Source organism: Physeter macrocephalus, unplaced genomic scaffold (assembly GCF_002837175.3).
Source record: "Physeter macrocephalus isolate SW-GA unplaced genomic scaffold, ASM283717v5 random_385, whole genome shotgun sequence".
NCBI classification, from domain to species: domain Eukaryota; kingdom Metazoa; phylum Chordata; class Mammalia; order Artiodactyla; family Physeteridae; genus Physeter; species Physeter macrocephalus.
Genome location: NW_021145671.1, coordinates 39,131 through 63,290, shown reverse-complemented (window position 1 = coordinate 63,290; position 24,160 = coordinate 39,131). Strand labels below are relative to the sequence as shown.

The 24,160-nt window shown below is 62.4% G+C and overlaps 1 protein-coding gene across 6 annotated transcripts; it reads right to left on the bottom strand.

Annotated features, from left to right (window-relative positions):
- Positions 1 to 7,593: 7,593 nt before the first annotated feature.
- SPPL2B (signal peptide peptidase like 2B) lies at positions 7,594 to 24,121 on the bottom strand. 6 transcript variants are annotated; one of them, XM_024134419.3, is made up of 15 exons: positions 24,037 to 24,121; positions 18,729 to 18,848; positions 17,973 to 18,155; positions 17,391 to 17,480; positions 16,690 to 16,829; positions 15,984 to 16,126; positions 15,681 to 15,777; positions 14,724 to 14,840; positions 13,143 to 13,224; positions 12,348 to 12,422; positions 12,208 to 12,270; positions 12,024 to 12,123; positions 11,588 to 11,665; positions 10,030 to 10,190; positions 7,594 to 9,252 (listed from the first exon to the last, which is right to left on the bottom strand). In XM_024134419.3, the coding sequence occupies exons 1-15, from the start codon at positions 24,103 to 24,105 to the stop codon at positions 9,025 to 9,027; spliced, it is 1,746 nt and encodes a 581-aa protein (XP_023990187.1). In that variant the 5' UTR covers positions 24,106 to 24,121; the 3' UTR covers positions 7,594 to 9,024. The 6 variants fall into 6 exon arrangements, with proteins under 6 accessions (XP_023990187.1, XP_028341191.1, XP_028341192.1 ...); XM_028485390.2 differs by having other exon boundaries at positions 7,594 to 9,249; XM_028485392.2 differs by having other exon boundaries at positions 9,139 to 9,252; positions 9,963 to 10,190.
- Positions 24,122 to 24,160: the final 39 nt, after the last annotated feature.

The following is a 24,160-nucleotide window of genomic DNA, read 5'->3' as shown; positions in this document are numbered from 1 at the left end:
TTGGAGTGGCTAGGCCCGTGAGCCATGGCTGCTGGGCCTGCGCGTCTGGAGCCTGTGCTCCGCAACGGGAGAGGCCACAACAGTGAGAGGCCCGTGTACCGCAAAAAAAAAAAAAAAAAAACCTTCCTGGCTGGCCTGGTGAATATGTCGGTTTGCTGGAAGAGGCTGTATGGGAAGGAACTGTGAATGCCTCTAGGAGCTGAGGGTGCCCACCGGCTGGGCCACTAGTCATCTGCCAGAAACCTGCACGAGTTTGGAATTGGATCCTTCCCCAGCCCATCTTTCAGATAAGAACACAGCCCAGCCAGCCTTCTGATCACAGCCTTGTGAGACCCTGAGCAGAGGACCTGGCTAAGCCACACCCAGACTCCTGACCCACAGAGAACAGGAGATAATAAACACGAGCTGTTTCAAGCCACCAAACTGGTGGCAATTTGTTACCACAATCCAATGACTGACAAACTTCTCAGATCCGACACGTGCCAAACTGGCAGCCCTTCTCAGCCCCTAGAATATCTGTTCCCATAGTTTTCCCCATCTCAGACGGAATCTCCACTTTTATGATCACTCAGACCCCAAAGCCCCAGGGTCATCCTGATGTCTTTCTCACAGTCCCCATCCGATCGGCCTGAAAATGCTGTCAGCTCCTCCTTTGAAATGCACCTAGGATTGGACCACCTGCACTATCTCTACCCTGGGCTAAGCAGAGATCTCCCATGCCTTATCATAGGGCCGGCTGCTGCCACCGACACAGCAGCCTCAGAGAGCCAGCTGAAACCTGACCCAGGCCACATCCACCTCTGCTCGGACCTCCGCCTGGCTCTCGTTCAGGGCAAAAGCCCCAAGTGACCTGGTCTCACCCACTCTTTGCTGTCTGTCCTTAGCTCCCTCCCTCTGCTCCAGCCATACACAGACATGATGGTCCTGCCTCAGGGCCTTTGCACCTGCTGTGCCCTCTGCCTGATGAGCTTGCCTATACCCTCACGGCTGTCACCTCCACTTCCCCCGCTGCATCCCCTGCTTTCCTGGTTTTCTCCTGAATTGTGCCAGCTGCACTTATGGGGGTATAAGGTAAGATGGTTTCTGCCAAAGTGCAGAGCGTGGAGTCCACTCGAGTCCCTTTGGGAGAAGTGGCTGACCACTGGAAAGGGAACCAGGGAAAGAACAAGTACAGCCCAATATGTATGGAGAAAGCAAGTTATCTTACTCTGCACCCTGACCTCACAGTTCCTGGGAGTTCTGGTTTGATCACTCCAGCTGGTACATCGTTCCTCAAGAGAATGGAAATGTACTGGGGAAAAAAAAGTGCCTTCAGTAAAAATAAGTCAACAAGCATGTTCTATGTGGCAGGCATCGCACTAAATAATATTTACATGCATTACCTACTTTATGACCACAGCCCGCCTACCAGACCAGCTGCATTCTGATGGAAGAGGAAACAGAGGCACACAGGAGCAGGGTCACTTGCCCAAGGTCACAGGATGTGGTGGTTTTAAAGGAGGTCCACAAATTTCTTGCCACTTTTCTCTTTGGTGGAGCCTAAGTTTCCTTCCTTAGAGTGTGGGCTGGACTTGATTTACTCCTAATGAATAGAAAGTACCAGAAGAAATGACGTGAGACTCCTGAGTAGGTCATAAAAGGCACAGAGGTTTTCCCTCGCCTGCTCTGTGCGGGGCCGGCTGCCATGTAGTGAGAAGCCTCAAGCAGCGCCTGGGAGGTCCATGTGAGGAGGAGCCACGTGAGGGGGCCTCCTGGAAGCTGCAACTCTTGCCCCCATCGGGCCCTCAGGTGAAGCAGCCTTATGAGGGAACCTCAGACAGAACCACCCCTCACAACAGATCACTCCCAAATTCTCACCCAGAGAAACTGGCATAATAAATATTTGTCTGAAACTGCTAACTTTGGGGATAATTTGTTACACAGCAAGTGCTAACTAATACACAAGACTCCAGACCCCAGGACCTTTCTGTCTGGCTTCCCATTTTCCCTCCCAGGAACCACACCCTCTGTTCTCAGTGGTCCATCCTGTTCCCTTCTCTTTATTCTCTCCTGCAGCCCACCAAGTGCCCACCGTGAATCTTCACTTGTCTTTTTTTTTTAATTTTTACTTTTTTCTGGGGGGGGCTGCGTCAGGTCTTAGTTGAGGCACGTGCGATCTCTCTTGAGGCATGCGGGCTCTTCGTTGTGGCACACAGGCTTCTCTCTAGTTGTGGTGGCAGGCTTTCTCTTCTCTAGTTGTGGCACGCAGGCTCCAGGGCGCGTGGGCTCTGTAGTTTGCGGCACGTGGGCTCTAGTTGAGGTGTGCGAGCTCAGTAGTTGTAGTGGGTGGGCTCAGTTGCCCCGCGGCATGTGGGATCTTAGTTCCCTGACCAGGGATTGAACCCACGTCCCCTGCATTGCAAGGCGGATTCTTTACCACTGGACCACCAGGGAAGTTCCTTCCACTTGCCTTTAACGGCCGATTTTATCTAGTCGGTTCAAACAGTGGTTCAGCCTCTCCAAGGGGAAATACAGCACTTGGGATCACTTTTTTCCAAACAGAGTCAACTATCAACTTTAATAAAACCCCAAACTTCATCACAGCTCTGCTCCTGGCTCCTACGTTTCTTCCCCTCCTCACTCTCAACTCTTTGCCCATCTCTCTGTATAAGTTTTTCTCCTGCCACTCATCCAAGACAATCACCGTTTTCCATCCCGTATGTCTCCGCTTCTTTGCTTCCATGGTAGCCAACGCCGGTCTATGGAACAGGCATCTCTTGTCTACACTACACCCTCTCCTGTTTCTCCCTATCCTACTTCTCAGGCTCAGATCCAGCCAGGAAACCTCCCCTCCCCCATTGCCCCAACTCCATGAAATCAATCACTCAGCAAGCCTTTAGGAAATTTAATAAGCTTGGTCTTTTTTTTTTTTTTTTTTTCCTTTTTGTCTGTGGACTTTTTGTTAGGTTTTCATAGGAAGAGGTGTTTGTGAGAGAACTATTTGCGGTGATGATATCTCGTGTTTTTGTAGCTTTTTAACGGCCACAGAGGAAAAGGAGTCAGAGATCCTGGGGGGAGGGGAGTGTGCGGTTGAGGCCAGAAGCTGATAAACACGAGCGATACCCAGGAAAACGGATAAAGACGCGTAGATTAAAAAAAGAAACTTCCAATCACTTACGACTTGTATAGTTAAAATTAATACAGGGGGGCTTCCCTGGTGGCGCGGTAGTTAAGAATCCACCTGCCAATGCAGGGGACACGGGTTCGAGCCCTGGTCCGGGAAGATCCCACATGCCGCGGAGCAACTAAGCCCGTGCGCCACAACGACTGAGCCTGCGCTCTACAGCCCGTGAGCCACAACTACTGAGCCTGTGCTTTAGAGCCTTGAGCCACAACTACTGAGCCCGCGTGCCTAGAGCCCGTGCTCCACAACAAGAGAAGCCACTGCAATGAGAAGCCCGCGCACCACAACGAAGAGTAGCCCCCGGTCACCACAACTAGAGAAAGCCCGCACAAAACAACAAAGACCCAACGCAGCCAAAACTAAATTAATTAATTAATTTTTAAAAAATCATACAGGTCTCAACGCAGTGGGGCATCTCAGATTGGATCCCTGAACAGAAAAGGCGTTAGTGGAAAAACTGCGGAAATCCAGGCAAAGTAGGCTGCGAGTGTTTATGTTCATTTCAATGTCAGTTTCTTAGTTTTGATCTACGGGGGCACAAGGTTTGAACACTAGGAGACGCTGGGTGAAGGGTGTACGGGGATCCTCTGCACCACCCTTGCAATGACTATTATTCTGAAATCACTTTTCTTAATTAATAGAGGTAAAGTGGGAAAAATGGCAAAGCCTGATGCCGACGTGAGCCAGAGACCCAGAACATGTGACCCTCTGCCTTACTTTTAGACATGTTCAAATAACTGGGGACAGCTGTTTCCCCGTTCTCACTTTTATGTGGATGGGATGTGCTTATGCCCGAAACACGAGCAGCCACGAGCAGAAAGTTCACGCCTAAAATCTGTGTGGGGCTCACAGCCTCAGGTCAATTAGCTCAGACCTCCCAGCACTCCCCTGGGGAGGGGACCAGCACGATGACCCCACTTTACAGATGAGGACACTGAGGCTTGGAGAGACTATCTCCTCCGTCTCTGTCTCTCTCTCCCTCTTTCTCTCCCTTTGTCTCACTGTTTGTCTCTCTGTCTCCCTCCTCCCCCTCCCCCCTCCCCCCTCTTCCACACAGAGTTCTTAGAATTCAGGAACGGCTGCCCCAGGCCCCTGTGGTCCAGGTAAGGCAGGTGAGCCCAGGGGACGGGGACCAAGAGCTCGAAACCCTGCCCCAGGGCAGGAAGACAGATGGCGAGCGGCCAAAGGGACAACGGAGGTCAGCGCCCACGCCCCGGTTCAGGTCCCAGCTCCCCACGTGCCGGCCACAGACCCACACGCTTGTCCCGCTGGTTTCTTTCTCCCTCCTCGACTGCAGAGACGGGAAGGAGGCGCCCAGACCTTCGCGTCCTCCTCCAGGAAGGACACACTCACCTGCACGCGGCCTCGGGTCCCTCCCAGGGCCTCTGCGCTGTCACCGACAGCCATGGTACCCCGAGCGGACCTTTCTCCGCGCGCAGCTTGCGCCCAGACTTAATCAAAGGTCACCTGGCTTGCCTCTGTTCAAAGACTCTCCCGGCTCCACACTTCACACCCTAAACATTCAGAATCTTGCCAAGTGCACGCGCCGAACAGCACGCAGATCTCCCGGGGGTGGAGGGCCGCAGGGTCCCCCCGTCCAGTCCGTCACCGCAGGCAGATCAGGGGCGACACCCGACGTGCTGTTGGGAGGGACAGGAGGGCTACCCACCACGTCCTGGGGGCTCCCAGGGTCTTCCGTCCCCACCTCCCGGGCGAGGAAACAGGGAAGGGGCGTCCACACACACACGCAACCACAATGATACATGATCTCACAGTGCAATCACGCACACGTGGTCACACACTAGTTACACAGACACACAGCACCCACACAGGCAATGCCACCACCCCACACAGCCATACGCAACCCCGCGCCTGTAACCACACCATCTCACACAACCCATCACGGGCACAATCGAGCACACCTGCCGCCGGCAGCTGACCCTACGGCCCCTCCCCCATACGACCCCCAGCCCAGCTTCAGGCCTTGTGACCACACCCTCCCTCCCCAAACTTTTACCCCCCAAATCCTTGTCGTGTTTTTACCCACTAGCAAGGGATTGGCTGAGAGAAGCCACAGGGAGGAAAGCAAGGGACCCCTCACCAGATCCCTGGAGACCACCTCGCCGGCTCTGCGCGCCGTTTCCTGCCGGCCCAGCCCCACCGCGGGTTTAGCCGAGTTACAGGGTGGGAAGGCGGGAGAGCGGCCGTCGGGGTTGGGGAGCCCGCGGGGTGCCGAAAAACGCGGGGTGCCCGGCCGTGTCTACACGGCCCGGCCTCAGTCACACTCCCCGAGGGCGTCGACACAGTCCGACGCGTTCCCCGCACGGGCCGGGCGAACCGAGGCGCGGGGAGAGGGCTGCCGCCTCATTTCGGGGGACCCCGGACTCACCGCGCTCCTCCCGAGGCTGCACCGCGGCCCGGCTTCCTCCGCAAACGACCCGGACTCCCAGAGGCTCAGGGATGGGGCGGGGCTGGGGGCGGCACCGGGTGGGGGAGCCGCCCTCCTCCCTACCCGGGCATCAACCCGGGCTGGGGGCGGCGCCCTCCCCCGCAGCCGGACGGCACCGCCTTCGCCAGCTTCCCCTGCCCGCGCCCCCACTGCACCCCTTCCCCTGCGCACCTGGGACCCATCCGGGCCGCTCCCAGCTCCCAGAGGCTCTGAAAGGACAACTGGGTGTGGGTCGCCCTGCGCACCTGGTCCGGAGCCCAGGTGGGTCCCACGACAGAGCCGCGTCCGCAGAGGGAGGGGAGTGGGCGGGCGGTGCCGCGGGAGCCACGTGGGGAGATCGGTTCTGGACCCTCCGGCTTTCTGGAAGCTGCGGGAGGCCGGTGAGGTCCAGGTGGAGGGCATGACCTGGGCAGGTGAGCCCACGTGGGCAGGTGACCTGGGACACAGGGCAGGGGAGGGGTGGCCGGGACCCGGAGGAGCAGCTGCTCAGGGCGGGAGACAGCTTGGGGGGGAGGAGTGTGCATGCGAATAACTACGGTCGTTTATTAAATGAACTTTAAATTTTTGAACAGTTTCAGGCTTATGGAAAAGTAGTGAAGACGGTACTGAGAGCTCCCACATCCCTGGCCCCGGGTCCCCATTCCTGACGACTTACTTTAGCCTGATACGTGGTCACAATCACCAACAACATTCCTTAAGCCCGTGACTCCTGGGGGCCACCGTCCTCCCTCCTCCGGGCCAGCCGAAGGGCTTTCTAGAACTCCAGAACACCTGAGGGTGACACCCCGCGAGTGCCTTGCCCACGTGGCTGGCAATCCCCACCCCTCTCCGGCCAAGCTCCTAACCTCCTCTCACCTCCCCACCGGAGCCCAAAGCAGCCCCACCAGTGTCCCACGGGCTGGACAGTCACCTCCTCCAAGCAACCTTCCCTTCCACCTGCCCCCCAAGACAGAGCTCGGGGCCTCTCCCGTGCTGACCCTCGGATGGGCTGCCTTCCCAGACTCACGCAGGCATGCCAGGCCTGAGCGGATGCCTGGCACACAGCAGGTGTGCAATGAACCCGTGAGTGAATGAGCAGGTGAATGAATGAGAAATGCATAAGATCTGGTCTACTTAGTGAAAGAAAATCACTGTGCTCACAGCGTTGGTCCTCTTTGTAGCTCAAGCACAAGACGCTGACGGTGATGTGGCGAGTGGCACAGCCTGGCGTGAGCCTGGAGGCACTGGCCCCAGAGACTCGACTTCTCTGTGTGTGAAGCTGAAACACGCCAGCACACGGGCCCCCGCCCCACACACGGCCTGCAATCCTCACCACCTGCGCTCCTGCGGGCGGGGGTCTGATTGCTCGGGCTGCCACCTGTCTTTGCTCAGCCGCTTGCTAAGCAAGGGCTTTACGTTTTTGAATAGTTGTAAATGAGAGTATTTTGTGACCTGTGAAAATGACACCAACGCACATTTTGGTGTCCACCAAGTTTTTGGCCACAGTCACGCCTGTCTGCTTACACGTTGTCTGATGCTTCTGGCTACACAGCTGGGTTGACCGGTTGTGACAGTGACCGTGTGGCCCACAAAGGCCCAAACATTGACCATCTGGCTCTTTACAGAAAGTCCGCAGTCCCTGCTACAGGTGACTCCCTCCGTGGTTCTTACGTCATCACAGACAAGCTAACAGTATCCAAACGCAGGCAACAGCAGGCTCCACCACCCTCGCCTCCCTTCACGAGGACCCCGCGCGAGTAAAGACGAGTAGCCACGTGGCGGCAAATCTGAAACCCCACTTGGGCGGCACCAGCGGCCACAGGCTGCGGGTTTGCTCCGGACACCTCCATCCACACAGGAATTCCTGCAGGCTGAAGGCCACCAGGGCCCAGCCCAGCCCACCGAGGGCTTCCCCACAACGCTCCCGAACCCCGCCCCCCACCCCCGGCTCACTGCACCACAGAAAAGGCAAAGACCCAGCCGTAAGTATCAAAAGCTGTGTTTAATTATAAGATCCAAACAGAAGCAAGGCAAAAACTGCAAACTGAAACTTCAGGAACTAACATCCAGCTTTGAATTCCTTGACGTTTGTCAAACCTCCAAAACAGAAAAAAGAGAGATTCCGCGCTCTTTACAGACATACAAAATGGCTTAGAGGAAGGCGCAGTCCGTAGAGGGAGGGCGGGGGTCCGCTTGGGCCTTCCCCCCAGGCTGCCCCGTGGCTGCGTCCTGGTCCCGGCCTCTAAGGCCAGGGGCTCCCGTGGGGCTGGGCAGGTCCAGCTGCTCCAGCCCCGCCCTCCCACCGGATCACCTGTTCTTTTGAGAAACACACAGAAACAGGTGGAAGACGTCTTCTGGTTTTTTTAGGAATAAACATCGTTTTTTCCTCGAGAGGCGTGGCTGAGAGGCGGTGAGTCTGGCTGGCGCTGGTATTGTTTGGAATGGATCATGGTCGGCCCCCGCCTGCTGTCTGCAGCACAGCAGCGGGCCGGAGGGACACAGAGCCGGCGTGGGGCGTGGGTTCTGTGCCCCTCCTCACGTCGTGGACGGGGAGGAGCGGGCCGGGGCCCTGGCGATCAGCAGACCCGGGTGTCTGTCCGGGCGCCGGCTCTGTCGCCAGGCGGTGACACGGGGGCCGGCGGCATCTCCGTCGTGAGGTTCAGAGAACCCTGTCCGTGAGGTAGAAGACATAACGCCAGTTCCAGAATATCCTCCCACATTCCAGAAGCTCCCCGTCCCCCGTGCTGGAGTTGGAGGCCGAGGTGCGTGTACTGGATGGGGTGCTGAGAGCGTGCGGGTGCCTGTGGCGAGGGTGGGGGCCGAGTTCCTCTGAGCTGAAAGGCAAGATGGGGGCCACCGGCCTGGCACCAGTCCCGCCCCCGAGAGGGGCAGTCCGAAGGGCTCGCACCCCAAGAGGCGACACTACCAGCATTTCAAAAAGTCGTGGCCGTTTATTCAAACATGGAGGAGCTGGAGCACAGGCGCTGGGCGCTTCCGGGCGATGGAAGGGCCGGGAGCAGGGCTCGGCGCTCACCGCGGGGCCCCCAAGGCCGCGGCGGGGTCCAGTCCAAACCCCTGGGGGCCCTGCTGGGCAAAGGGGCCCCTCCACCAGGAGCCAGAGCCCCTCCCTCTCCCGGCCCGGACCCGAAGGGAAGCAGCAGCAGGGTAAGCACCAAACTGGGCGTGTCCGCGGCCACCGGCGGAGGTGACGGCTCCTCCCTCCCCGGGGCACCACCGCCCAGGAAGCGGGGCGCGCGCGCGGGGTTGGCCTCAGCCGGCCGGGGTCTTGACGGCCACGCGAGCTCGGAGCAGGGCTGGGGTCCGGGGTGTGGCCGGGCTGGAGCAGGACGTGCGCATCGGCCAGACCAGAGCACCAAGTTGGGGGCCGCGCGGGTCCAGTGCCGGGGCGCGGTGGCCGAGTCTGCGCCCGCCCCTAGGCCGAGGGGCCGGGGGCGAGGCCGGCCGGACTCTCGGGGTCCTGGTGGGGCGCGCCGGCCCCGCTCTCCTCGGGCGCGGACGGCTCCGGGGGCTGCTCCGCGGGCGAAGGGGACGGGGCCGCTTCTTGGCCGGGGGGCTGCTGGGAGGGGGCGGCGTCAGAGTCCGCCTGGGGCTGCGGGCCGTCGGCGGAGGCGGGCGCCCACGGCGACTGAGGTAGGTCCTTCTGGTGGAGGGAGGAGAGAGGCCCGGGTTGGCAGAGCCGCGGGGGGGGGCTCCGGGCCCAGAAGGAGCCGCGCTCGCCAACCAGCACCAGCACCGACTGAGGGCCCCACCCTGCCTTCTCTGGCTTGCTCTCCCTCCGGAACCTTCCAGAACCAATCCACCCGCTCTGTAGCAAAGCCAACGCCCGCCGGGAGGGAGACCTTTGGGGACGGCGGACACTGAGCCTTCCCGACTCTCCGGGTCACAACAGTCACACCACACGTAAAGCGTGTTCACATCTACGCGAACAAGTTACACACACGCCGGAAGTGCTCAGAGCCCCCATCGGGGCAGGACGGGTTTCCTAACAGGGCCCACTGGAGACGCCGCAGGCTCGGAATGCCCTTGAGTTGCGGGGATACAAGCGGTCGGCCTGCGCTGCACGGGGAGTGGCCTCTGTCCCTTTCCTCTTCAGTTTCAGACGAGAACAAGGCCCGGCCCGCCCTCTGCCCGCGGCAGAAGCAGCTGGAACCCCAAGTCCAACCAATGCAACCACATGGGTTAGGGTTAGGGTTAGCAGCGGGGCACCAGCAAAACCCCGAGCCACACCACTAGCACATGTACCCCTCCCCGCCCTGCAGCCACGGGAGCACCACACCCAAAGCAAAACCTTCCAGAGACGGGGACGCGGGCTGCGGGGTTTAGTTGTAACGCTAGGAGATCTTACTCAACTTTAACTCTAGTTAGGGCTTATTAGGCTATTATTTCTTGCAGACATTCATAGCAAACTGGTATTCACCACAAAGCCGCTGCCCGTCCAGAACATGCCCAGCTCCCTGCGCCAGAGCGCCAGGGCGCAGCTGGTAACGAGCGTGCAGGGCACCAGGTAGAGGAGGGCAGGCTGGCCGCGCTGCATGAGGGCCAGCGCCATGAACGTCACCAGGAGACCGATGCCGTAGGCTGCGGAAGCAGAGACAGGCAGCACGTTACCCGGGCCCGTCCCAGGCTCACCACCCACTGCTCACAGGGGCAGGAGAGGCAGAGCTTGCGCCAGGGCCGTGACCCACAGGCCAGGCCAGCGGGTCCTCCCCACCCACACCTTCCCGGACGCTGGCAGGCGAGAGTGCACGCAGGGGTCAGCAGGGAAAGAGGAGGGAGCGAGGGCCCAGCCGCCAGACTGGGGAGAGGAAACGGGCAGCCGCTATGGGAAGGTCTGGAATCCCGGCAATGGCTGGAGAAGGAGCTGCAAAGGTGCCCCAGTATCTCATTTTTGTAAGCCTCTAGTTAGAAAAATAATTTGAATTAAGTAACGTAGGTACAGAATTAGGAAATCAAATCTTTCATAACTGAGTTGTGACCACAGGAAAGCGCTGAGGGGTGAGAAACGTCCGCACTTCCTGCTCACCGTTCAGCATAAAACAGCGCGTGTTATTTAGGGATGTGTGAGTCCAACGTATAAAGACCCCCGTGCACGTAGAGCACAGGGACGGACATACAACACGGCACACACAAGGAGGAGTTAGAGGGGTCGGCCTGAGCGCAGCGGCGTGGGGTTCACTGTACTAACCTTGCAGCCGTACACGTGCAATTACTCCCAGGTGAAGAGTTACCAAGAAAGACACCGTTTACTGGCACATCCCCTCCGAGGCAAAGAGCCCCGTCTCCAGCACCCGCGTCTGCTCGGGCTGCCTGCCCTGCCCCTTACCTCCATGTTTCCAAGCGATAGGCTTGTGCAGGGAGAGTTCCCGCTTATCGGCTGTGGACTAGCCACCTGTCCTAAAGAAGTGATTCAACCGAGCCAACTACAGGATTTCAGTGACGGGAACTACAGAACAATTTGACAAACTGTGGTTCACACGGAGAAAAGCTCTGCAGGAGCATCTGGACGAGTTAATCATGGAGTGTGAACCCAGGGGGCACGGGCGGGGAGCACGTGTCTGGACCTTCAGGAACCCGGTGGGGAGGGGCGGACGGCAACGGCCCCAAGTACGCCGGGAAGGCCGGCCCGCGTCCGCCCGGCACTGCTGGGGGGCCATGGTGGGGCCTGTGCGTTCCGCACCCCTGCTCGTCCTGAAGAGCTGACCCAGCAGGACAAGAGAACTGGTTTAGACGGTTTTAGAAATGATTGGACTCAACGGAAGATGAGAAAACATCCCTTTGGTGTAAATGGCTTCAGTAAGAAAGGAAACCAACAGAAGACGAAGGAAAAAAGAGAAAGACAAAGAAGAACAAAGAAAAGAGAAACAACGACCACCGTGGAAAGTGACAAGGAGGCCTGTGACGCGGGCACAGGCCTGTCCCCTACCCCCCGCGGCAGAGGATGGGGCACGGCCGAGCCCCCGGGGCAGCGGGCTTACCTATGGTGCAGGCCACGAAGTAGACCCTGGAGGACTGCACCTGGATGTCGAAGCGGTGGCAGTAGGCCACAAGCAGCCCTGCGGGAGAGAGGCCGTGGGCAGAGGCCGGGCGGCAGCCCCAGCCAGGCACCGGGGGTTTCCCCGGAGGGACCGGGCACCGTGCGTTGCTCCCGGCTCAGGAGGGAGCTGGCCCAGCGCCACCCTCGACTCCTGGCAGGTAACCAGACCTCCTGCGAGCGCAAACCCGGGCTCAGAGGCCGCCTGGTGGGGGGAGGGGCCCGGCGGGGGACCCTGGGGGCAGTGCGGCTGGGACAGCGCCTCGGGGGACCGCCTCCCCGCCCCCCAGGCCCCAGCGGCTCAGCTCTGCCTCCGCCCACCAGCCCCTGTGGCCTGACACCCCCAAGGGCACCCGGCCACCCGAGCCCGGCCCCAGTACCTGGGACCAGGATGTCCCCGAAGCCCAGCAGGGAGAAGGGCCGGTCACACAGGGCCAGCGGCGAGGCGTTGAGTCTGGGCACCTTGAGCACCATGGGGAGCTGGGGAGAGGGGCAGCGTGTCCAGGGCCCGCCAGCCAGCGCCCGCTCCGCGCGCTCCGCGCTGCAGCCGCGCGCACCGCGTACCTTCTCGTGGGTGGCCGAGTCCGACGGCCCGGTTGCCACCTCCACCATGATGCTGCTCCCGCTCTGAGAGAAGGGGGACTGCGTCAGACGGGGGAGCGCGGGGGCCAGGGCGGGGGAGGGGGGCAGGGCCCAGAGCCCACCTTGGTCAGGAAGGGCGTGATGAACACGAAGAAGACGTCGTAGACGAACAGCACCAGCAGCAGCAGCGTGCAGGCCTGGGAACGGGCGTCCTGAGGGCTGAGCTCGGGGACCTCCGCCGGCTCTGCCCTCCGCCCCGCCCCGCCCCGCCCCGGGTCCCAGACACACAGACCCTCCGGGACGTGTCCCTGCCTCTCCCAAGGCTCAGTTTCCCTGTGGGGACGAAGCCTTTAGGAGAAAGTCTGAGCACGGGCAGCCTGACCTTTGGTGCCCCGGAGGCAATGTCAGGCCCGAGGCTCGGGGAAGGCGACTTTCTGATGGGACGCTCGAGAGAGACACAGCCTCGACCGGCCAGCAGCGGGTCTGGCCAGCTGACGCCCGGCTTCACGTTTGCCTGCGTGTTTCTCGGTTCCCCCTGCTGGGGTCGGACCTTGGCCCAGGGTCCCGGCCCGAGCCCTGTGCTTCTGCCCCCTTGGTTTCATCTGGTTTTCCCTCCTCTGTTCACCTCGCCAGCAAGGAGGCAGCCCTGCTGCGCGCGCCCGCCCGGGCGTCCCCTTGGCCAGCGGTCACAGACTCTGCCGCCACGCCGGGACGCAACTCTGCACCGATCCTTAGGCCCCGTCCCCAGGAGGGTGGCCAGAGGGGCGGATGAGCCACGACCACGCGGCCCACACCGGGCCAGGCTCAGCGAGGAAGGCCCCGCGCAGGGCTGCGTGGCTGGCGGGCACAGGGCTGACCCCGAGAGACCCCGTCCCCTCGTCCACACAGCGCCCCCGCCACCCCCGAAAGGCCCTCACCTTGAACGTGGGGAGGCGGATGGTTTTCAAGGTGTAGAGGCAGAAGGCGATGCCCAGCGCGTCCTGAAGGATCCAAGCCCACCTGGAAGGCAGCGCAGCCACCCTCAGGCGGGGTCTCCACCAAGAACCTCCACCTGCCGGCCCCTCCCCCACCCTGGAAGCCTCAGCCGCCAAGTCCAAGCCACCCAGCGCCCAGACGAACAGCAGAGACCCTTATGCAGACGAAGGCAGCGGCCGTGAGGCCCGTGGGGGAACAGGAGGGGCAGCAACGGCCGGTAGGAGCAGGGGGTGAACTGACCCCCCCAACCCTGACGCCACGGCCAGAGAAAGGTGGGCGCGTGCCAGGGCCTCTGTCCCTCTGCAGCAGCGGCTCTCCCACCCAGATCACAGCCCGGGGCAGGGGGTGCAGGGCGAGGGGGGGCCATGCATCCAGTGGATTCAAATTTCTTTTCAAAAGAAATTTTTTTTTTTCTTCTGGCCGTGCCACGGGGCTTGTGGGATCCGAGCTCCCCTACTAGAGATGGAACCCGGGCCCTCAGCAGTGAGAGCGTGGAGTCCCAACCACTGGACCGCCAGGGAAGTCCCTGAAAAATATCTTTTAAGCAATTTAGAAAAGCAAAACTTGTACCCACCCAGCCAAATGCCACACACTCTCTGGGGAAATAGGGGCTTGGGGCCCTGAGGACATCATCTGGAGTCCCGGGAAGCAGGGTGCCACCCTTGCGGGGCCACTTCCGAATTGGGAAGTCAAAGCTGTGTGATGAAGCCCGCGTGTGATGAGGCTCCCCGCTGGGAAACAGCCCCACAGCCGGCCCCGTCCTCCCTGCCCCTCAAGTTACTCATCAGAGCTTCATCTGAGCGCAGGATGAGAACCTCTCTGGGCCAGGGCGCTGGTGAGAACAGAGAAGGTTCACCAAGGCCACGTGGGCACCCAGACGTGGCGGGAACCGTGGCCTGTTCTACTTTGATGCGAAGGAGCGAGCCTTCTGGCTTGGATTTAGCCGTGAGCATCCCTATTCTCTTTGTGTACAAAGGACTCAAAATATTTTCACGCTTTCCTTCTGCCAGTTAAATCTGTTATAGCTCCAAACAGCAGCACAGCCAAGAGCATTTAACTGCCCCGGGAGAAGCTCAGAGAAAGTGCCAGATGGTGTCAGTGACGGCAGGCGGTGGCGTGCCTCGCGGGGGAGGCCGGCCCAGGGGAGGTGGGTGTTGGTAGGAGCAGAGCTAGTTGAGCAGGCAGGCGGGCACCACAACGGAGCAGCGGCCGAGCGGCGCCAGGCCACGTCCAGGCTGCCCCGGAGCACAGGGCTCGGCGCCCGGGCAGCAGTGCCGGTGGCATCTCACGCCCAGATTGCGATCGCAGATCCCGGGGCACCGGACAAGCCACAGGGCCGCCAGGGCCAGGCCTGGACGGCGTGCGGACACTGCATCCAGGGCACTGACAGGAGATCCTTTCATAACCGGGAGCTGGCCCAGCTCCAGGCGCCCCGAGCGGAGGGCCTGGGGAGTGGTGGGGAGGTCAGAGCACCCGAGGACAGCTGCCCCCACCCCCAGCAGGGCCTCTAGGGCTGCACTCACTGGTCCTCGTTCCGGAAGACGCCCCACACCACACTGACGGCCACGCACAGCAGCGCCAGGAGCAGCGTGCGGACCTGAGGGCGCTTGTGGAAGTAGGGCAGGCTGTTGTCGGGGACCCTGAGGGCGGGCAGGTGGGGGGGGGGTGTCAGCGGCCTCTGACCCTCACAGCCCCGTCTCTGCCCAGCACCCGGAGGGTCAGCTCAACTCCTGCCCAAAAGCCCACGGCCTCCCCGTCTGTCCTCCTGCTGTCCGCCGGGCTCTGCTCCCAAGGGCCACCCCTGGCCCTGCCCCTTCCTCTCCTTTACCTTATCTGTTAAACTCACCATCCCTCACCTTTTATTTCTAGAAGGGAGGCTCCCAAGATCAGGGCAGGGCAGGGCAGAGCGGGCAGGGGCAGGGCCTTGGGGGAAGTGGACCTCAGCCAGTCGCTAAGCCGACCCCACCCGCAGGAGCCCTCCGTCGGGTGCTGTGACCCCTCTCGCGCAGCCCGCCCTGCTCCAGGCCCTCCCCCAACCCCCGAGCCAAGCTTCCTGACCCCCCCGGACCGCATCTAAACCCTTCCATTTCCCACCTGCCCCACGAGAAGCAGAGCAGACCCCTGACCGCAGGGAACCTTCGGAGCCTGGATGAGCAGTGCCGCCCGCCTGCTGCCCCCAGCCGGTGTCCCCCGAGGGATCCCACGGGCCCTGACCCAGAACGGGAGGTCGGGGGAGGGAGGCCCACCCCGGGGCTGGAGGTGGGGCCCGTGAGCCTCCAGCCAGCACAGCGTGGGCGCCTGCTATAATGCCTGCACCGCGCCAGACTGACTGAGGGCTCAGGAGAGTGAGGGTCCTCGGCCTCAGCAAAGCTGTGGAGCCCCCGGGGGCCGGGTAACGGGAGGTGGGAGCGGACGGGCCACAAGGCAGCAGAGGGGGACCCCCGCGAGCAGGGCCAGTTGGGGGTCGCCTGGGGGCTCACCTGCATCTGCAGAACGGCAGCCTCTGGAGGAGCGGTGACAGGCAGCTGTAGAGGCCCGTGGAGGAGGCCAGGCAGAAGATGCCGATGATGACGTAGACTGCAGGGCGGGGCGGGCGGGGAGGGGAGCCTGAAGGAGGGCTCTGTGCCTCCCTCCCTGGCAGGGTGACCGCCCCAAGGGAAGGAAAGGGTAGCCACAGGCCCCTCGTGGTGAGCCAGCAACAGGGGCCTCCGGCCACCGCCCACCACACGGCCCCTGGACTCCCCCCTCACCCGACACCCTGAGAGCCGGGGACGGGGACCCACCGAGCTGGTCGTAGAAGTGGTAAAGCAGCACCAGCATGGAGCAGCACATGACCACAAACACGCAGATCATGACGGGCGTCACGTCCACGGCCTCGTCCTCGTGCTTCTCGGGCCCGTCGTCCCGCTTGTGTTTCATGTACCTCCTTGAAAGACAAGGACGGGCTGCAGGACGCCCTACCGGCCGGCACCGCTCCCGGGGGCCGAGGGCCACAGAGATGGGGAAGGACAGGCAGGGGCAGCCAGACACAAGGGGTCGGGACAGGCTGAGGGACAGCTTGCCCAGAGGTGACCACCATCACCTGCCCCGTTGGCCAGTCCCCCGTCCCCGCCCCCCATGTGTACCTGGGGTCCCCCCTGATGGAGCCAGTCCTGCCGGAGGCAGGGCTCCGGTCCCCAGGGCCAAGCTGTGGTGGCCGCATGGGGGCCACCCTGGACCCTGGCCCTGCACCAACCCCCCCACCGCCCTTCCCTGGGCAGCCGGGGCGAGGTCTCCCGTGGGCACCCCTGCCGGGCTGGGCCCAGGCCAGGAACCCTGAGGGCAGGACAGAATCGTGGGGAGCAGGGCCCTCGGGGCTTTCAACGGGTCTCCTGGGTGTTTACAGCAGCTGTTTTCCAGAAGGCTCTCTGGGTGTGCGGATTCTCGTGGTTACCTGCCCAGAATTAGGGCCGCCCCTCCAGGACGCACGCACACGCGCGGGCCACTCACTTCCTCACGTCCCGGCTCCCGGCCCAGTAGCCCCCGAGGGCAACGGTGCCCACAGCCATGATGAAGATGATGACCATGTTGTAGTCCAGCATGGGCTCCTTGGGGGCGTACAGTGCCACCCGTACCGCCCGGCCAAAAGTCTGCCTCAGGGAACACAAGATAGCTAAGGTCGGCGGGGCCCACCTGTCCCCTCGCCACCCAAAGGGCTGAGGCTGGCCCGCCTGAGGAGCCGGGGGCCGGGGGATCCCGCCTCACCCCACGCCCTCACCCGCTACTCCTGACCCCAGAGAAGCGGGCTCTGCCGGGACGAGCTTCACACAAGGCGGGCGACAGGGCCGCGCGCGTGCAGGAACACAGACCCCGCCCCCAGACGCGCATGAGTGAACGAGGGTGGACGTGGCCCGGGAAGCGGCACGGAGACGGACGGTGGGTCCCTTGGGGGAGACGCGAAGCCTGCGGCGGGGAACCCGGCTATGCCCCTGTCACCGTGTGCTGCAGCTCGCCTGCTCCGGACCCAGCTCCTCTGGTCAGACAGGGCCGGGCCGGGCGAGGGGCCGGGCGGGCCTGAGCAGGGGCTGACGCTCAGGGTCTGTGGCATGGGGCAGGGCCGGGGTCTCCATTCCTGACGTTCACAGCACTGCGGGCACACCACCTCCTCAGGCCCTGGGCCCAGCTGCAGACGGGGTGGGGGATGAGCCTACCTCGAAAATGTCCAGCATGTCTTTGTAGCTGAGCAGGGCCACTGGAATGCCGATCTCGTCGTACTGCGTCTTGTTGCCTCCGGGGGGGACCTGAGGGGGGCGGAGAGGGCGGCTGGATGGCCGCCTTGCTAAGCGCAAGGCCCACCCAGGGCGGGGCAGGCTGCCAAGCGCTCCGGACGGCGCGGCCCGCGGTGCCAGCTCTCCCCGAGGGGGCGGAGGAGTCCTGCGTGTGTGTCGGGGTCCTCGGGGGCCAGGTGGGAGGGCCACACCGCCTTGAGGGCAGGCCTGCGGGCTCGGCCCCTCCCTCTGGGGGAGGACAAGCTCCCCTTCCCTCTCAACCCTGGGCTTGGGTGACACGGGTCGGCCCTGAAGGGCCTGAGGGAGAGGGTGGCACGCGGCCCACGCCACCCGCTCCTCAGGCGGCAGGCCCAGAGCTCCGGCCCAGGCCTCGTCGGGCCCCAGCACCGCCCTGGGACGGGTCCCCTCCAAGGCCACAAGCAGGAAACCAGACTCCTCGTCTCCCCTGGCCCGACCGTGCCCCCCAGGGCCCCCGGCTGCCCAGGAGGGGCCCGGCGGCCGCACCAGCGTCTCCTTGCTGATGATGAGCAGCCCACGCGCCCCGCTGCCCTGGGCCAGCCGCACTTTCTCGTAGAAGGTGCAGTTCCCCCGCGCCACCAGGGGGATCTGGTTACTGAAGCCTTTGGCAGGGAGGTCGGCCGGAGAGCAGAGCACGGAGGTCGTCCAGTCCCGCACCTGCAGAAGAGACTGCAGGAGGGCGGCCTTCACGTGAGCCGCTCCAGGGGAGCCAGGGCGCGCAGCGTCCTCGGGGAGACAGGTCAGCGGAGGCGACCGCGGCAACCAGCGCCCCTACGCCGCTTCACCTCGAGCCCACGGGGTCTCAGCCCCGCACGCACGCGCGCACACCCACCGCACACCCACCCCGAGCACAAGGCAGACGGGAGGGGTGCAGGGCACGGCCCCTCCCGTCACTCCTCTCGCCAGCCGCCCCGGCCCAGCACGGCCAGCTGTGGGGGGGAAGCCTGGCCGGCGTCCCTGCCAGGGGCTGGCCCTCGGCAGCGCCCTGACATCTTTCATTCGTGACCGAGGAGACCGGGGCCCCGAGAGTCCGGGGAGCTACTCTGGGGACACATCCCACCTCCGTTTCCCAGCAGAGGCCCTTCCTCTGTCGTCAACGGCTCTCCGCAAGACCCGTCCTCCTCCAGAGGCCCTCGGGAGACCCAGGGGAGGCGTGGAGGGAGGGCGGCAAGAGAGACAGACAAGACCCTGAGGCCGGGGGGTGGGGGGTGGGGGGTGGTGCCTGCGCTGGCCGGTACTCACTGCTTTGCTGAGGTCGAGCGGCAGGTGGGCCCACTGCGGGTTGTAGAGGATGCAGTAGTCTTTGCCTTTGGGGCCCCCGGTCTCGGACACCACGTGCACCATGCCGTACTCACAGGCCACCTGGACAGGGGGTAGCAGTCAGAGAGCCGACACGGGGCCGGCCCACGGCACGACCTGGCTTGGATGGTCCCTCCCTCTGACAGCACAGATGGGGTACGACCGTCACGTCTTAGGGGGGGGACACAATGAGGAGGGCAGGGCCGAGCCTCCTCAGGGAGACCTGGGTGCTGACAGTGGCCGTGTCAGGTCCCCTCCCTGTGGCTCCAGTGGCAGGAGCGGGGGAGTCCTCCCGGGACTACAGGGGGAACGAGAGTCCCACGCCACTGCCATAAGGCAAGAAGTGGACGGGGAGAGTCAGCGGTGCCCCAGCAGGTTCCAGGCTCCCCGACAGGCCCCCACCCAGTGAGGCCAGCAGGCTCAGGGCAGAAAGGGGGCGGCGGAGCCCGGGTCACGTGACCAGCACCTGCCGGGCCACAGGCCGGCGGGAACCCCCGGGTCAGAACCTTGACCTTCCCTGCTCGGACGCGTGGCAAGAAGTGGACGGTGCGAGAGGCAGGGCCGCTCTGGGCAGGGGGTGCTTCATGACAGATGGCGTCACCACGACCCCAGCAGGGCCCGGGCAGCTGACAGAACCTCCTCCCCAGCACGTCCCGAGCAAGTAGAGCAGCGCTCCCGATGTGCACGGGCAGCAGGAGTGCCCGGCTTCCTGGCCCACTACTCCCAGGGGGGCGGCAAGGCCTCAAGTTCCTCCCGCCCAGCCCGCCAGGCAGCAGGCTGCTCGTGGAGGGTCCCACAGAGTCCACACGGTCCCTGCCCGCTCTGACATGGAGCAAGGCCGAGGACAGCTGGCTGACTGCGGAGGACAGGGCGGGCTGGGCGCACAGGCCATCGGGGCCTTTGCCCCGAGCGTGAATGCAGAGTGAGGTAGGGGGCAGGCCCGAGTCCTCGGAACTCCAGCCCCTCCGCTGAGGGCCGCGGGGTGGCCCGGGCCTGGGAGCAGCTTTATCTACATGAGAAACCAGTATCGCACACGAGCGTCCCCACTGCCTGCTCGTCCCTCTCCCGCCTGGACCGCTGCGTCCCTGCCGGGGCTGCTTCCTCCTATAGGCCGGGCTCATCTACGGAGCCCCCACGAGGACCTCGGCCCAGGTCTGGGCTGCTCCCCGGGGCTGTGGGACCTGCGAGGGAGGAGGGGTCCCAGAGACGGCCTTGAGCCAGGAGCCCGGCCATGCCACGCCCACAGGGGCCCGGGCCCACCCCAGCCCCTTGGCTTCTTGGAGCTGGAGGGGTCCAACTGGACCCCATCTCTGCACACTCCGGCTCCCGGGGCCGTCCCTCTGCACCGCCCGGAGGCCGAGACGGAGACTGCACCCCTCGGTGACGACAGGCAGTAGCCTGTCTGTGCGGGGACAGACCCCACCCCCATCTGGCCTTCCCAAGTTGCAGGCCGCGGTGCTCCGACTCAGCTGGGGTCCCGAGGGGCCATGGCCCCGACAGCAGGCCTGGGGCACAGACCAGCTCAGAAGGCCAGGCCCTCCGTGAATGCATAACAGGGCCCAGCCACTCCGGGAGCTTCTCCCCACAGGCCCACATCCACTGGAGGCGTGGAGAGGAACCAGGGCCCCCACTGCCCCTGCCCAGCACTTTGGTTTGTCGCCTGGAGCGAGGTGCCGACAGCCGAATGGGCTGCTGGGTGTGCTCGGTGAGGCCGTGTTTGCAGGGCACATGGGCACTGCCACCAGCGCTCGAGGGAGGGAAGCGTGGTATCGTCCCCCACCGGCCCCTGCCTGGCCAACCTCGTTCCCTCGACCAGAGGCAGGACGAGGAGCCCCCTCTTCTGGGTTCTCCCCACCAGGCTGCCCCCAAGTACAGTGCCCGGCCCTGTGCCCCACCCCAGGTCAGCCCTGCCCTGCCCCCCACCTTGGGCCACTGCAGGGGTTCTGTGATCCCTCAACCCCCAGGCCGAATCCGGCCCACCTTCTGTGTTTGTCAATAAAGTTTTATCGTAACATGTCTGCCTGGTTGCTGAACGTAGGGTAGGGCCTATGCTGCTCTCTGCAGAGCCGGGGCGTTACAACAGAGGCCGTGTGGCCTGAAAAGCCACAAATACTGTCTGGCCCTTTGGAAAATGTTTGCTGACCCCTGGTCTATGGGATCCAAGTTGCTGGTGAAAACTGTCAGTTGTATGATATGGGAATGACTAGAAGCATTTGTTTTTTAAAAGTCACTGAGAAGCACAAGGGCACACTTCACAGCTCTCCCCTCACAGCGTGCACAACTGGCTTTCTGTTAAGAAATAAGCCTGGGCTTGTATCAAACACCCAAGAAAACAGTCTCGCCGTGAATACGGTCTCCTCCCCGGGGAGTTAAAGGGCTAGGAGAAGTTCCTCCAAAGGGCCCAGGGCTGTGAGTGCCACCGGTTCCAGCACAGCCCATCCCAGTTTGGAGGACGAGAAGCAGCTGGGGCTACCGAGGACAGGCCACCTCCCGATGCGCCACAATCATATCGAGCTCAGGAACTCCTAGGGAAACTATGTTTCAGGATGACGGTGAAAGCATCCATGTCAGGGGACTTTGAAAGAAGCTAAGGGGTCCAGACGGGGAGCAGTCTTCCTGACTTGGTGAATTCTAGAAGGGGCTAATTAGGACCTGGGAAGCTTAGAAAAAGATGTTCAGGTGGAGGAAAGTGGGAGAGGTGAAGGGGCAGGTGGAGGGGGGCAGTGGAGGGGTGAAGGAGCAGGTGGAGGGGGCAGGCAGGGAGAACACCAATGTGTTCAGATCTGCCGAGTAAAAGGCCCCACAAGGGCTGTTACGTGCACAACTGACAGCAACTGAGGAGGGGTTCCAATCCCTCGCCCAGGGTCACAGAATGGTAGGGAATGAGTTTCGGGCTGTGAGCAAGCAGCCTCCCGCCCCGTGGAGAGCCGGCCTTACTGGGGTGCCACAAAGAACCACACGCAGGGTTCTGTCCTGGGAAGGGCTGGCCCAGGTGCTCTCCCACTCGCTTCTACACTCTACTTGGCTCCCCACACTCAGGGTAAAGTTCCAAGTCCTCAGCCAGCCAGGAATAAAGTCCAAACGTCCCAGCACCCGGCTCCGACCAGCACAGTCTGCTCCCCTGGGCTCCAGCCCGAGAGGCCACACGTTCAGCCTGCCCTTTACCCGCCACGCCTGGAGCCGCTCCCACGGCTGCTCCCTCCATGGCCTTCCCTGCAAGGGCACATGAAGGGCCTCCACTGGGATGACACCTTCCTCAGGTGTCACCATTGGATTACCCTACACGCCAGCTGTAGTGGACCCTCACCGTCTCCAAGTAAATCATCAGCTCTCGAGGGGTAAGGGGGAGGGATAAATTGAAAGACTGAGACTGACACATACACACTACTATATATAAAATAGACACGTGGGCTCCCCTGGTGGCGCAGTGGTTGAGAGTCCGCCTGCCGATGCAGGGGACGCGGGTTCGTGCCCCGGTCCGGGAGGATCCCACATGCCGCGGAGCGGCTGGGCCCGTGAGCCATGGCCGCTGAGCCTGCGCGTCCGGAGCCTGTGCTCCGCAACGGGAGAGGCCCCAACAGTGAGAGGCCCGCGTACCGCGCGTTAAAAAAAAAAAAAAAAAAGAAAAAGACAAGTAATAAGGATCTACTGTATACGCAGGGCATTCTTTTGAATACTCTGTAATGACCTATATAGGAAACGAATCTAAAAAAGAATGGATATACGTATTTATAACAGATTCACCTTGCTGTATACCCGAAAGTAACACAACATTGTAAATCAACTATACCCCAATAAGAATTAAAATAAATAAATCTATTATTTAAAAAAAATCATCAGCTCTCACACCTCCGGCCCTGCTCCCATCACCTGCAACAACCTTCTCTACCTTCTTGACCTAGCAAACGCCCACTCATCCTTCAGATCGCCCCTCAGGCACCTCTGCTTCTGAAAAGCATTCCTAGGCCAACTGTGCCCCTCCTTCTGTGGTGTTCCCGTGATCCTCCGCCTGCCTATCGCTTGGCCCTCATTTGAAATATCCGGAGAGCTTGAAGTTTCTGCCTCCAAGGGCTCAGACTGCTGGGGAAGATGAGTGAACAGGGCTGGGGGAAATACAGGGGGCTGGCAAAGCAGCTGGGGAGCGGGCGTCCCAGAGAGCTTCTGGGAGGGAGGGACAGCTAAGCTGAGACCAGAAGCATAACCGGGGAATTCAGGGAAACAGAGACCAGCGAGCAGAGTGCCTTCAAGACACTAGAGCTGGAGAGAAACGGGAAGCTTCCTGACAGCCAGATCACAGAGGCCTCCCAAATGTGCCAGGAAGCCACCAGAAGGCTCGCATCTGGACACAAGACACACTTTGAAAGGGATCACTCCTGCAGTGTTGAGAATGAACTGGGGATTCAGGGGGAAAAAAGTGGCCACGGGAGAACGCCAACCGCCTGGAGCAGAGCTGGGGGCACTGGAGCAGAAGGGTCAAGGTAACGGGCCAGTTTGTAGGGCTCTTGGGGGAGGGTATCTCCTGAGCTGTGGAACCTGGCGGGGAGAGAGAGGATTTGGAAATAAAAGATGCGCTTATGACAACGTACATCAGCCATTTCCTGGTCGGTCCCCCGCTAGCACTGGAGACCCTGAAGGTTTAGTGACAAACAAGTAGCATGCTGCGCGCTCGTGATCACCTACATCGTTTTGCTGACTCTGCACTTATCTTCCTTTTGCAGACGAGCAACGGACGCTCAAAGCGGGGAACTCCCTTGCCAAGGTCACGGGAGCAAAAGATGGGGCGGCGATTCGACCCCACTCCAGGGCTGGGCTCCTGGCCGCTTCCCGACACTACCAGACACTGGGTGCCGCGCTCGACAGTTTACCACAACCACGGAGAAAGGGAGTAGTATGGCACTCAAGGGGAAACTGAGGCTCAGAGAGGGGCAGCCCCCCGGCCAAGGCCACGGAGCCAGAGAGGGGCGTCCCCGGCGGCGGTGGGAGACCCCGAGACGGACCAGCAGGGGCCGGGGCGGGAGCGGGTGACGCTGTGGCTGAGAAGGACTTCCAGGCGGGGAAGGGAGACGGGCCGGGGACAGGCCCGCAAGGTCACGACCGAGCCCCGGGCCAGCGGGCCGCCCGCGCGCGGGGCGCGGATCCCCTAACCTGGCCCCAGGCCGGGCCGGGCGGGGTCTTGCGCGGGGCTGGGGTAGGGGGCGAGGGGCCGGGGCACCGCGGCCGGCGAGGCCGGCGGGGTCGGCGCCGCCCTCACCTGGGCCGCGAGGAGGAGGAAGGCCGCCGCGAGCCGCTCCAGCGCCACCGCCGCCGCCGCCGCCGCCATGTTGCCCGGTCCCAGCCTCAGGCGTCGGCAGATGTTTCCCAGCAACGCCCCGGCG